We start from the raw sequence: 14,660 nt of genomic DNA on the forward strand, positions 1-14,660 counted from the left end.
TGCTCCAGCTGCAATCTGACAACCCAGCAGCCTTTAACCGAACATCCGTCTGCTGTAACCGGTTGATGAATGGCTCTTTCAGGGTGAAAATGGCAGCAGTTTAATGTAAAATGCTCGTGAGGATTATTCTGCACATAAATCTTGATTTAGGAGATTCCATGTGCAGTGTCTTGCAGCAGCACATTGATGACTCCTTTGTAAATGATGCCAAGGGGAACAGATACTGTAGATAAAATGGGTGGAAACTGTAGATTAATGCTGTTCATGCTCATTAAGTCAGTCATGGATCATGGGGACATAGTATGAGTTTCATTTAACATCTGACACTCAACAAATCATCGTGTATTATGCTGTGCTGTGTCATTTTAAACTCCAGTTATTCACTGTTTATATGCAGAAGGATGTTCACCCTAGCTCACATTCTGCTGGATTGGCTCTAGCAAGCGCTGTGTAAGTTGTTTTTTTTCCAATCACTGGAGGTTTGCATTTGGCTCTCCCATGGTGGGGCTTGTTTTACTCATCTCGGAGCCTTCAGGCTTCTCTGCCAGGTTTGGTAATTGGCCTCCTATGCCTCTGGAAACCCCAGAGTGAGAGAGGATCTCCACTGGACCCATCTGGTGGTCGGACGTGTGGATGCGTCAGAGCGCGGAGAGGCGGTCCATCGCCGCCGAGGTGATCCCCGGCTTTAAAAGCGCAGAAGTCCTCTGTGCGCCGGAGCAGTGCGTCACAGCGACCCAGCAGAGTCAGGATCCCCCGACACAGAGTCCGATATCTCCACACAGCGACGAAAATAGCTTTTATAAGACAACACGACCGAATCGGTCATGATCTTATTCCACATATTTTAATATTCGTCTCTTTTTTCCATTTTGGATGCGACTCTTCCCTCCTTTTTTTGCAACAGTAACAGCTTTTTTTTCTCCAACTAAGCCTTTATTGACTTTTGTTATTTCTCATTCTCGTTGTTTGTTCGCGACGACACAGCGAGAGAGGATCCTGAGCAACAGCTGGGGACTATATAAACTCCGCTATATGGATACGGAATCGCTCCCATCTGCAGCTGTACTCAGAGTTTGATCTCAGACGTTGCTCCCTGCGCCAAGAAGAAAATGAAATCTGCTGAAGAGGGTAAGTTTGGACTTTTATTTATTACAGTAGGCATTCCTTCTCATTATCCCCACACAGTAAAGCTATTAAAGTGTCATTTATTCAACTTTACATCAGTGTTTGACACTTTACGCTCGGATGCGATACAGTAAACTGTGATGTTATATTGAATTAGGCTCTTGGCTGCGCTTTTCCTCCCAACTGAATGCCTGTATTCAGCCTCAGTGGATAGCAGTCAGTGACAGCATTAAAGCAGCGGTGGAGATATTCAGTGTGCGCCCCTCCCTGCTGATTTGGGCATGGTGGGCGTGGTTCTGCTCCTGTGAGGCTCTCATGACTTAAAAAGTGCTCCCAAAATAGTCAGAATTGAACCTGGGCTAATGACTGACATGGCATTGTGGGTAACATTGTGGGTAACATTGTGGGTGATTCAGATGCCAGTATTCAGCAGATTCATTGGATGGCGCAGAGCCTCGGGCTACCTGTTAGGATGTCAGCTAATTCACTGCAGTCTAATTATAGAAAACAAACATTTCAGTGCTACTGTGTCACACACCGCAAGCAGCATTAAATGTAAGCACAATTTTCTTTTATTACAAGGAGTCATATGGTGCTGCACTGATGTCATAGTCTTTATGATGGGGCCCCTAATTCTCTTTAATTTACAGCAGACAGGAGCTGTGGTGAGTGCAGGCTGTCTGACTGCATCTGTCTGTCTGCAGCAGCCGCCTCCGTCCGTATCAATGCGCTCCACTGTGGTCACATTCAGCCAGCCTCATGCAACATATAACCACAACTCCCGGTTCCCATGTTCCCATGTTCCCCCTCCTCTGCCCCCTGGTTGTGACCTCAGCCTTCCCCACAGACGGGCAGAGTTTCATATGACCCAGCGGGAGCGTTGGCACGAGACCATGAGCTTCCCCAGGCTGGGTACAGCCCTTACCTTTACAGCATGCAAATACACGAATCATGTCGCTCCCGTGTTTATTTTTGATGGCTGTTGGAACATGAAACTGGCCAACAAAAGCATCAGTGTGTGTTTCCATGATGTTACAGTTTATGGGCTGCAGCATGTGCATTAAGTGACATAAATCTGGCACTGGGAAGTGGAAAAAAAACACCTGGTCTTTCCTTTGGTTATTTATAGTCTGCAGTTATTTTTGGCTCCTTTATTCCTGTTTCTCACCTTTGCTTTGTACAAATTGAGCCATTCAGAGATGTTTTGTGTCGCTGCCTCAGTGGGTTTGGAGATCCCCTGCAGATGAGGCGTTTAGTTTTAACTTGTATACCTTCTGCATCAGGAAATAGCCAGGGCCAAATCTGGTAGGCAAGCGGTTCTTCTGCCATTATAGGCAACAACTCTCGTAAGACTCATCTTGGCAACTGTCTCCCTCTCAGTAAGGGAGCCAGTGAATGTGTGTTTGATTATCATGGTAACAAACTTAATCTGTTTGCTTTCCAGATGCATATGGCTACACGCCAAATGTCAGTCTCTCCCTCCCACTGGGCAACCCTTGTCTTCCCTCCCAGTACCACAGCCTCCAGTCCAGCCCCACTATATCTGTCTCTGTCAGCGAGCCTCACAGTTATGACACACAGGATGACATGAGAGCGGCCGGCTACTATTCATCCTCCAGCGTCCGCCCGAACGGAGCCCCGACCCTGGAGAGCCCTCGCATTGAGATCACAGCCTACGGTCAGTTTCCTGAGGATGAGGTGGAGGAGAGCAACCTTCCTGTTGCCAAGCGAGTCAACTCCATAGTGACACTGACCCTCCCCAGTGCAGATGGATATCGCGACCCCAGCTGCCTGAGTCCAGCCAGCAGCATCTCATCTCGCAGCTGCCACTCCGAGGCCTCCTCCTATGAATCAGGCTTCTCCTACAACTACGACAACTCGCCCCAGAACTCCCCCTGGCAGTCACCATCTGTGTCCCCCAAGGGCTCCACCCTCGCCCTGCCAGGTGACGGATGCACCTCTGGTGGCTCCCCTCGCCACTCCCCCTCCACCTCCCCTCGCACAAGTTTGACAGATGACAACTGGATTGGTCAGCGTGGCTCCAGGCCCAACTCCCCTTGTGGTGCAAAGAGGAAGTACAGCTTTAACGGCAGCGGGGCACCGCATAAGCACTTCCCATATACGCCCAACCACTCGCCTGGACCATCCCCGCAGACCTCCCCTCGCATCAGCGTCACCGAGGAGACCTGGCTGCCAAACACCAACCAGTACACCAACTCAGCCATCCTCGCAGCCATCAACGCTTTGACCACAGACGGAGTGGCTGACCTCGGGGAAGGAATCCCCATGAAGGCCCGGAAAACCAGCCAGGAGCACAACCCCTCAGTCAGCCTGAAGGTGGAGCCCGGAGGCGAGGAGCTGAGTCCGGGGGAGCTCTGTCTGGACGAGCACCCTTCGAACCGCCTGCCGTTAAAGAAGGAGGGCTACTGTGGTGGTTTTCTGGATGTGCCACAACACCCGTACTCCTGGTCCAAGCCAAAGCAATATGTCAGGTAAGGAAGAAATTACGATTTGAGTGATCTGTTCTACTGTGAAAGAAACGGCTTTTAATGTGCACAAGATTCATTAAATTATAAACCTGAACAATTAGTGAGAAACATCCATACATGCACCACAATATTTACTGACAAGTTTAAACATATTTGTAATAACAGGTTTATCACAACGTCTGGCATATCACAGTGTTCACATTCTGCACATTCTACCTTGATAAGTGTGTCTAAAATAAGCCCTCCTTCCTCCTCGTTAAGTTGACATGTTGAACATGTTCTTGCCCTGACAGCCCATCCCTGCCAGCTCTCGACTGGCAGCTGCCATCCAGCTCGGGGCCGTACAGCCTGCAGATCGAAGTGCAGCCCAAATCCCACCACCGAGCTCACTATGAGACGGAGGGCAGCAGGGGAGCGGTGAAGGCCCTGGCAGGAGGACACCCTATCGTTCAGGTCTGTTAAACCAGTGCTTCTTAACTTTCTTGTCTTGTGACATCTCCAAACAAAGTCTCCTTATCACAGCTTGCACATTTCTACAAGCTTCGAGCACTCAAACCAAAGACTGATTTTCCCTCCTTTAGACTGTGTCATAGAAAGTTTTAGAAGTAAAATAATCAAATACCAAAAAAAAACATAATTTTCACATTCGTCATCTTGCAGCCACTCAGTTTTATCTTGTGACCCACCAGGAAGGCCAAAACCACATGTTGAGAACCACTGAGCTAGACTGTTTGGTTTCCTGTGATGATTAGACCAACACACGGTGCAGCCATCAGACTCATTTTCACTCTTGCTGCTTACCTCATCACTTCTCGCCTCAACACTTTCCCCCCTCGTCTTTTTTTTTTTAACCTCATTTGTTAAAATAGATCGGGATGACGTGTATCGTGGTCCGGCTGTTATGTTATTCAAAAATGTCACATTTCTGAATGGAATACCATAGGTATGCTATTAGACAGACCAGTCCACTCAGTCAGTTCCTGTCCAGACAAGGGTGACTCAGACTTTTCCATTGCGTTCTTGAGTGCAGCACAGACAGTTACAAAGTGATGTAGCATGGCCAGTAAGAGCTTAGTCATGAGCTTTAACCACAGTAGCTCTGGTGGTCGAGTCTGAAGAAAAAAAAATGTGGACAACTGCAGATATGTTTTGGTTATAAACCCATCTGGTCCCCCAACCATTACTCCGCACCGCTGACCTCAGTCTCTGAATAAATAAAAGGGTTTGCAGCAAAGAGTCGGGCAAAGTGAGTGCTGAGCGGGGCTGTCAGTTTAATTAATACCTTTTGACATTTTATTAATACATTACAATAAGTCTACAAGTTTACCAGACATTCGTCACATATGGGGGCAGAGTTTTTCTGTGTTTGCCTTTCAGTTTTGATAAAATGTCTTTTTGGCGTGAAACAACCACAGAGGAGCAGTTAGCTAATCCTGCCCTTTAGGTTGAATGGGGAATGCTAACAGTGCTAAGCAGCCATTTTAAGCAGACTTTAAGTTGTGTCCCAGTTCCATATTACATACTAACTCTAAGCAGAACTTAAGAAAGTGGTGTGTTCAAGCTTGTAACTAGCAGTGAACATAGTGGAGCATTTAGCAGCTAAAGAGAAAGATTTCCCTCTAGAGTTGGTAGAGACCAAAAACAGAGCTACAAGAGAATTAATATTGGACTAAAACACAATCACTATTATGCTAATGTTGCTCTGTGTGCTCTGATGTGTGAATAAGCCACATACATAGTACATTTACAGTATATAAACTCCATAATGTGATAATTTGTGTGTTTTTAGCTTGTTGCACTTCCCCCAAGTGGCCAAGAAAACGTGTTAATGCAGGTTTAATACCTGAGAGATAATGCATTAATAAGGAAGATACCAATATTCATATTTACATATGACAATGGCTCAACAAAATGGTTAAAAAATGATTATATTGATCCTTTTTATACTAACTGCAAAAACAGTATATATGATAATAGCTAAGTATTGCTTGACTTTCACCTCACAGAAAGATCATTGTGTCTCTAACAAGCCATTATTCAAAATGCTTTAAAGTTCAATTTAACAGTGTTGTGATACATTTTTCATTGAGGAAGCAGCTTTGGAATAAGGAAACAGAAATATTATATTTGTAATTAGCAGTGGAATAGGACATTTGGAAATGAAAACATGTTTTACCATCCAGCAACTTCAGCCACACATCTGTGCAGGACGCGTGTATTTGTCCATGAGAAGGTGCTAATGATTTAATGAAAGGGGTCTGGGTTCACCCTAGCTGAAAAAAGAGAGTGTGTGTTCTCTTTAAACCTAAACCCAAACCTCCCCCCCTACTTTTCCGCCAGCTACCACCCCAACCACACAGACTTCCCTTTGTTTAGGAAAGTTCCCGTGTGTACGGCTGACATCATCGCGCGCTGCGTCCTGCGGAGGCGGCAGCGGCTAAACCACACACGTTTCTGGCAGGCTCTGATGGAGATGTTGGAAGGAGCCTCAGAAAAGGCAGCCCCATCTCTGTGACTTCCTGATTACATGTTACACACAGCGATGCAGCCTCTGCTGCAGACGCTGGCTGAGGAAGCCTCTGTGGCAAGTCCCGTCACTCGTCTGCCCAGACATCACTGAGTTTATTCTGGACGGTCCTGTTCTGTGTGGTACACTTTTTCTCCACGTCCAGCACTGAGCACAGCTAAGCCAGCTATTTTCTGTTCTTTTTCAATGCCATCGCTGCTTGCCTGCCTCAACCACACCCGCCCTTACACCAGCAGCAGACTGAAGTATGCTCCTCTGAAGTGCTGTGTGCAGTCCTCACCGCAGTTAATGCTCAGGGTTTCATGCTGTACTTTGGTGGAGAGGAAATACCCCCTATTCTAGGCTGTGAGGTCTTCTTTTTTTTTCTCTGTCTGAAGTCAGCTTTCATGATCTGCTTATGGCTTAAAAAACACTTCCAGAGAGCTGATATGAAGTGCATTTTTCTTTTGGAGTCATGTGCCTTTTTCTTGGCCTTGATCCTTGTGATTGAATTTAGATTTTCAAACAAAGTGTAATTAACAAATATCATGTGAAGCAGAAAAGCGTGACAGGATGGTCACACTGAGCTATCCCTCCCTCGATGAAACAGTCCATATGTTTGCGTGTTTGTGATCATCCTTTCAGAGTTGGGAGGGTCTGTGACAGGAATGGAGAGGGAGCCCCGGTTGCCCTCATCCCCTTCTCCTCCTCTTTGGTGCCTTGAGCAGCTGGAGTCTCGGCATTCCTCTTGTGGGTGATAATGTGAGCTAGGGAGGGGTGGCTGTATTGCCAATGTCAAACTGCCAGGGTGGAGGAGTGAAGGGTTTATACGAAGTGGTATCGCACTGATTTAATTGCATCAACAAATCATAACTGTTGTCTCCTGCAGCTGCTTTATGAAACGGATGATTCAGATCACAGAGCGAAAGAAAAAAAGGAACAGGAAAGGTTTCTTTATTTCAAGATTGCTACTTTAAAATGAAAGATGATAAATGCTTCCATAAACACAAATGTCTCTACGCAGGAATACTCTTTAAAATAATCAGAAACAGCTGAAATCGTTCAGCTGACATTATCAAGTTTGATTATTTCTATTTGCATGGATTTTATGCTGATAATAATTCAAAGGATATGATCAGTAATCTGTTAGTAATTACAGTTTGAAAGTAACCTTGTGAACGGGCTACCTCACTTCATCACACTCCTTCCTGCTGCCTAAATAAACAGCATTGCTAGGCAGCAACCCATTTCCTTACACAAATATACAGGGCTTTTGCAGGCTCTTAACCCTGACAGGGATCCTCCTCCAAATCACATGTTGTGCCTCCCCTGTCTGAGCCTTTCACTCTCATTGTGGGCACTCCTCGCCTCGAGTGCTCTTCTTGTGCAAGTGAAAACTGTGGTCTTCATTTCAACATTTCCCTGCCGATCTTATCCACAGTGGCGTGTAATTAGGTGGGGTTCAGTATCTGCCTCCGTAACACTTTGACAGGGTCTGTGGATGGTGAAGTGCACATATTGTCCATTTTTCTTGCCTACTCATGACAGTTTTGAGGTCTCATTATTTCAATTTAAATTTTTATATATGCTACGGTTAATGTATTCCTTAAGTTTTGCGATTACATGTAGTAGTCAAAAGTTATTACTAACCTAACATAGATGGATGAATAATATTACTTCACCCCGACCGGCAGCAATGTTACTTCCTCTGATTCAGACCTGATAATGGCAGCATTTTAGCAAAATCAGTGCAGCAGAGTTGCTCAATTTTATTGAAAAAGAAGATTTTAGCCTGTTTTTGCCAGACACGTCAACTTGTTATGTTTTGGCTGACAAATGGAGGAATAATATGCAACTTGAAATTTGAAGCTGAAAATTTCTGACATGGTGGGATGTTTTGGAACACTAAAACATATTTATTGTGTTGGAAGATGAAAATGTTGATCAGGTTTGTTGTATCTGGTTGACAATATCAGCATCGTCACATTTCATCTCTCAAAACACGTGTTTTTGCTCACATACCCGGTGATTTATGACATTTTCACTGTAGTCCAACAAGAACGCTGTGAAACTACTTCACAAATTCAACACAAAATGCTTCACCATCTTTGCAGTAGTTTGCACATGAGGAAAAATATGTTTTTAACCTCTAAAACAGCACTAGATATAAACAGTTTGTCCATATGGTCTATACATTTAATGACTTATATTATTTAGTACATTCCTATTTCCTGGTTCCTTGTTATTTCTTGTTATACACATTGTGTTTCTTTCAGTTGTTTTGATGTCAAAACGCCAAATATTCTGCTCTAATTCCTCTCCCGTCACAGTGTATGGATAACATACATAACTCTCAGACAGTGTGTCAGTAGTAGCCGCAGTTCTCATATTACAGCCTGTGGGTTTGGGCTTCATGCCTGCATTCTGCAGTTTGGGTGGTTGAGGTCATCCTGGCAGGAGGCCTCCTCTCAAGCAACACCTATGGAGGTCTGGGAGTACTTTAGAAACTCTGGGTCCAGTCCACCAACTACAGCGAGAAGCACTTCTGTGCCGTCTCCATCTCCATCATGCCGGGATCGTTTTACTGATCAAAATCAGAGTAGGGTCACTACAGAGAGTGTTTCTTGACCCTGATTGGCTGCAGCCTGGTGGGATTGACATGACCTTGACTTTCCTGAAACACTAGCTTAGTCTTGTCACAAGGAAAACGCAGCGCTCACAAATCACAATGCTGCTCGCTGTAGGTGGTTTTTACTGCTCTCTGGCAGCGGCTGCCCCTGAGATTCGGCTACTGTGGGATCAACATCTTGGCAGGCCTGACGTGTACTGATGGAGGAAGTGTATACAGGCTGTTGGTAGTAAATTAAAGAAGATGAAAAGGGTGATTACAAGATCCTAAATGGGTACTTTGTTTGAAAACCATCATGCTGAGAGGCTGACCTCTAAAAGACCTACATTTGTTTCAACAGCATGCACATGGATGCTTTTCGCTTTTTTTTTTTGGAAAAGACATAAGGGCTTAACCACAACTGTGTCTTTTCTTTCTTCCTCCCCTCAGCTCCACGGCTACATGGAGAGCGAGCCTCTGACCCTGCAGCTGTTTATTGGCACAGCCGATGATAGGCTGCTTAGACCCCACGCCTTCTACCAGGTCCACCGTATCACCGGGAAGACAGTGTCCACCCCGAGCCACGAGGCCCTGCACAACAACACCAAGGTCCTGGAGATCCCACTGCTGCCAGAGAACAACATGCGGGCCATGTGAGTATGAGGGGTTGTCCCCATCCTGGGAGCTTTGTTTGGGTGACGTGTAGGTTAAAATATCTTCTACAACTGGGCTGAATTAGGGGGAAATTGAACTTTTTTAGCATTTTGAGGTATTTCTCTTCAAGCCTCAAGTAATTTCAGACTTTTCTTGGACGTCAAGTCTTGATTCAATCCAGCATCAACATGGACATGACTTGAGATTTGTATTTGCTCCCAAAGTTCCACATGTGTCGGTTAAAAGTTGCTAAATCTAGTTGAAAAGTGAAACTTTTTTGACACCTAGAGTTATATGTCATTGTTTTAAGGCAAGCCCAAGTACAAGTCAAGTCTCAAATTATTCGAGATAAGTCAGAATCCACTTTCAGTTTGAAATCATTAGAGACAAGTCCAAACAGTAAGTCGAGACGAGTCCTTAAGTCAGAGTTAAGTCGAAAGTCTCCATAAATAAGTTTTTCATATGTGAATACTGACCTTTCATCTGCCTTTCAAAGCTATGTTGTTGTTTCTTAAAACAAGACCTAATCCAGTCATAACTAGGTTAACATAGCCATGATATAGTGAGCATCTGATGCTTTACAGTATGTCCACAAAAACCCAGTAAACACCAGCTGCTCTGCAAAGATGTGTATCTCTGTTGTCACATAAAAGTTCAACTTTAAGGAGTTTTAATTCAGCTGGGAGGGATCCTTCCAGAAGTTTTGTTCCTTTTGGTCTAATGAAACCCTATCAAAACATTGCTGCTTTTCTGAAAAAGCTACCTGGAGATATGAAGTTTGTTCCAGTACAGTATTCTGTGTGTGTGTGTGTCCATGAGCGTGTGTCTTTTTGTGTGTTTTGGTTGTGAAAGTGTTGCCCTCTGTACACAGACGGGTGGCTTTCCCATTTTATAAGCCTCAGAGATCAGATTACTGGGGAAGCTCTGGGCTGCTAACAGGGACCTGGGGTTTCTGTCTGAGCTGCAGGCAGTAGCAGCCTGCTAACATCAGCACTTTCTCTGCGTTTTAATGGATGTAACACATAAGCTCCCGTTATACAACGACTTCACCTCGGGATATAGTTGCTCTTTTCTCATGGAGGACTCGCCTCAGAGTACTTACAGTGTAGACCAGGGATTTGTGGAAGATTTATTTAGTTTTGACAGTGTGACTTATACAGTAGATGTTTTATTATGTGGTATAGAATACAGGCATTATTATATTTCTGATGATTTAGGGGTGCGTGTGTAAAATTAAATCATTAATCAACCATCAGTTTAGATCTTCAAGCTAATATAAAGCCACAAATTGCGTTGGTCAACTTGGTATGACTCCAATTAACTCTTAATAAATGAAATGATCGCGTTAAAAGGAATACTCTCTTCGTGGTATTGTGCTTTCTGTCTTAATCGTTTTCTCAGCCACTGAACGGACGCCTCACTATGTGGTTTTGCACTCAGCTTGTCTGCGTAGGCGGAGAGCTGAACAGCTGGGGTCCTTAGCATCAACACCTGATTACTCCGCCAGCGAAGCAGACCCTGGTGTCTGGCGAGAAGAATGTTAGGGAGTGTTCAAATGTGTGTAAAAGTTGACATTAACTAGGCTTTGAGGAATGCAGCATCAAGTAGCACGGCAATGGAAATGCCAGAAACCGTTTGGAGAGGCTCAAGGTATTTAAGTATGAAAAAAGTTAGATGAATGCAGCGCAGACAGAGAGGAGTGTGGAAGGGGGGGGGCTTTTATTAAGTGTCTGATGAAGACTCTGACGCTGTAAAAAGAAATCATTACAGCCAATTCATGGCTGCAAGATTTGTGGAAGGAGAACAGTATTTTAGGTTCCATCTCTTGTGGATCATAAGGTGTAATGAACGTTCCCAGCCGTTTGTTTCTATTGAGGTTGAATTTTACCCAATAGTGGGTGCACTGATGTGTAAAAGCTCTGCTAGGGGGTTGCTGGTGTTAATCTTCTGCTGACATGACTGCAGCCTCCTTCAGGACCGTGTTGATGGAGCCCAGAGTGAAAATCACTTTTGATTTGGCTGCACTGCTGTATAAATCACAGCCTGATTAACTGCGAGAGTATATATGTCATCAATGCACATGATCTTTGCCTCGTGCACAGACAGACTCAGGCTCTTCATCATGTGTCTCCACCAACACAGGATCGACTGCGCAGGGATCCTGAAGCTGCGTAACTCGGACATCGAGCTGAGGAAGGGGGAGACCGACATCGGACGCAAGAACACACGTGTGCGGATGGTCTTCAGAGTTCACATCAACCAGGCCACGGGGAGAACGGTGTCCTTGCAGGCTGCATCTAACCCCATTGAGTGCTGTGAGTACTTATTCTGTTTGTTTTACCTTGAAAATATCAGACTCATAAACTCTTCTGTCCCCAAATGCCTCACAAACAATGATTAACTGGTTAGATTAGTGGATTTATTGACCACTTACATGGTGGTCGGGATCCATCCAAGGAGTCAGAAGATATATTCTAGTGGTTGCAAAATGATACGAAACTACATTTGTTTCTTTTTCTCCTAATCTTCACTTTTTTTTATCATGCTTGGTTTTAGTTTGTGCAATACTTTGGTTCCGCCTCAGCTGTACTTTGTGTTTAGTGTTAATTTGCAAATACAAAGACGCTAACCAGGGATAGACCCTAAAATTTTTAAGCCCCGGCCCCACAAAGCACCTAAATTTGGTGGCCAAAGTATATTTTTGGTGGCCCAAATGTAAACTTGATAAAAGTGGATATATGCAATATATATCACAATCTACGCATTGCCTCTAGAATAACACACTGGAAATTCTCAAATGGTTCGCACATATCATGATTTTAAAGAATATAACGCATTGCTGTAGATGAAACTACCCAACTGTATATAAAGTAGTTAAAATGAGTTCAGACCTTAAACATCTACAGCAATAAAATTCAACATACACATTAACGCAGCAGCAATATTCATCCAAAAACATCCTATATAAGAGTAAAACACTGGCATGAACATTTTACTAGACTATCAATACTGATGTGATTAAATTACATGTTTGCTAACTCTGCTGCAATTACTTTTAATTGTGCGTTATTGTGCTGTCCCTGCAAAAATAAACAAGACTTGTGAGTAACCTGTGCTGGTTTGTTGTTGGAAGAAAATCACTCAGCATATGACACATGGGACTAGGGTTGGCAGGTAGACGTTTCTCCATTTTAAAAACACAATCCAAAATGTTTGGAAACTGGATTAATCAGATATTCAATGATTAATCCAAAAATGTAAAGCTTCTCAAATGTGAGAATTTGCTGCCTTTCTCTCTTCTTTTGTCACTGTAAAGGAAATATTGTTGGGTTTTGGGCTGTTTTTAGGACTAAACAAACACTCTGAAGAAATCTCCGTGGACTGTGGGAAATGTGATTAATATCACTGGTTTGTAAAGGTTTATAGGCTAAATGATTAATCACTTAATAAAAAGATAAGCATTAGATTAATCGACGAAGATAGTAATCAGTGGAGCTTTGTAACCGATGCATATGATTGAGAGGTACATTTTAATTTGCCGGTATATGTCTGTGTAAAGGCTATGAAGGCCTTGCTCGATAAACTCCATTGACTCTCAGCGCTGTACTGGAGCTGACCTTTCTCTAGACTGGGATAAAGTCAAGCAGATCAACCACTTCATGTGGTTCTGGCACGGAGAGCTGCCATAGAGATTAAGTCTTATGAGGTAAATGAAAGACAGTAGTTAAACCATGATCTCAGCCCCTTGAAATAGACCATTGTTAGTTTCTGAACGACTGCCACAGAGCAATTGTTTTTGACCAAAATTCACTTTGTGTGTGAGTGAGGCAGAACGACAGACGGACGAACGGAGAGAAATAGAGAGATGTGGGAAAGATTGATGGTTTCCAAAGAATTAGAGTTTTATCAAAATCAGAAAGCAGAAGCATTAAATTACATAAAGATGATCCTCATATGAGAAAAACTATTTCAGGTTTTATTGAAGCTCTATTTATGCATCCCGGTCAATCCCAATGAAATTAACAAGAGAGACCTGGCCAAGACATCAGCATTGCATTTAGACAGATAATGCTTGCAAATATTTCATGGCAAGTAGTATATCATTTCCAGAAAACTGAAAGCGAGCAAGGAATGAGACGGCGCTGGCCAAAAGGTAAGAGAGAGGAGTAGGAAAGACGAGGAGAGGAAAGATCCTCTCAAACCAAATATTTGAGACAAAATATCCACCATAATTTGAGGAAAACACAAATAAACACAACATGGAGCCTCTCCCTACTTACTGGCAAAGAAGCAGCTTAATTCTAACACAAAGAGGTTGAGGTTTACAGCTTTTCTGCGGCAGCTCTGTGAAAGCCGTCTAGGTAGTGATTCAGCCCTCAGTCTGGATGCTCAGGTCTGCATGGGGAGTGGGTGTGTATTAGCTGAACGATGAGGCCGGTTTTTCTCTCTCTCCTCCCTCCCACAGCCCAGAGATCGGCCCAGGAGCTGCCGCTGGTGGATAAGCAGAGCCTGGAGACGTGTCCCGCCCCCGGAGGGGAGAGGATGCTGCTCGACGGACACAACTTCCAGCACGACTCCAAGGTGGTGTTCGTGGAAAAGGCTCAAGGTAAAAAAGGAGGAGTTCTGGAATCGGTGCGGTGTCGTCTCAGTCCAGCTGTGCGTGTGTGTGTGTGTGTGTGTGCGTGTGTCTCCCTCTCCGTTGTTGGAGAAACCCCAGGACTGCCTCCCTCTTGCCTCCCTCCCTCTCTCTCCCCCCGCCGTCAAAATATCCTCCATCCTGCCAGAGTGCCACATGTGGTGCACATTAATGCGCTGTATTTTTAACCCAGCAGATTTACATTTGCAGAAGTTTCCATTGCCTGTTCAGCAGAGGAATGGATCACAAATGCAGCATGTGTTGTGTGTGTGTGTGTGAGTGTGTGTGTGTGGGTGTGGGCTGTGCATGCATGCACTTTTGTGTGTGCCATGCTTCAGTATTTGTTTCTCTTTTTCTTACTTTAAGCCGTTTGGGTTTGGAGGGAGAGGGGACTGCTCCCAGATGTTGATACGAGGAGGTTTACAAACAGCAATTTCCTTGATTAGCTTCAGAAAAGCAACGTGAGGTACAGTTTGGGCCAAGGCTGGAGCAATGTAAACACGTGTGATCCTATCAGCCCGGTGACTCATTCAAAAAAAATAAAAAAGAGGGAAGCCTTTTCATTGTTCCACCTGTGAAAGGAAGAATTCAAGGCCGGCCAGGCACACAGGCAGCCCCCCCCCCCCCCCCCCCCCCCCCCCC

General features: G+C 44.4%; 1 protein-coding gene across 1 annotated transcript in view; it reads left to right on the forward strand.

The window, feature by feature from the left end:
* Nucleotides 1-632: 632 nt before the first annotated feature.
* nfatc1 (nuclear factor of activated T cells 1) overlaps nucleotides 633-14,660 on the forward strand; it is a 43,280-nt gene continuing 29,252 nt past the window's right edge. The window contains exons 1-6 of the mRNA XM_035681787.1: nucleotides 633-1,128; nucleotides 2,570-3,617; nucleotides 3,908-4,067; nucleotides 9,179-9,381; nucleotides 11,525-11,697; nucleotides 13,848-13,988. Coding sequence (XP_035537680.1) covers nucleotides 1,110-1,128; nucleotides 2,570-3,617; nucleotides 3,908-4,067; nucleotides 9,179-9,381; nucleotides 11,525-11,697; nucleotides 13,848-13,988 — 1,744 coding nt within the window. The 5' untranslated portion in view covers nucleotides 633-1,109. The remainder of the gene's footprint in view (nucleotides 1,129-2,569; nucleotides 3,618-3,907; nucleotides 4,068-9,178; nucleotides 9,382-11,524; nucleotides 11,698-13,847; nucleotides 13,989-14,660) is intronic.

The sequence above is a fragment of the Morone saxatilis genome, unplaced genomic scaffold (genome assembly GCF_004916995.1).
Source record: "Morone saxatilis isolate NCDOM2014 unplaced genomic scaffold, NCSU_SB_2.0 Contig9, whole genome shotgun sequence".
Lineage (NCBI taxonomy): Eukaryota > Metazoa > Chordata > Actinopteri > Moronidae > Morone > Morone saxatilis.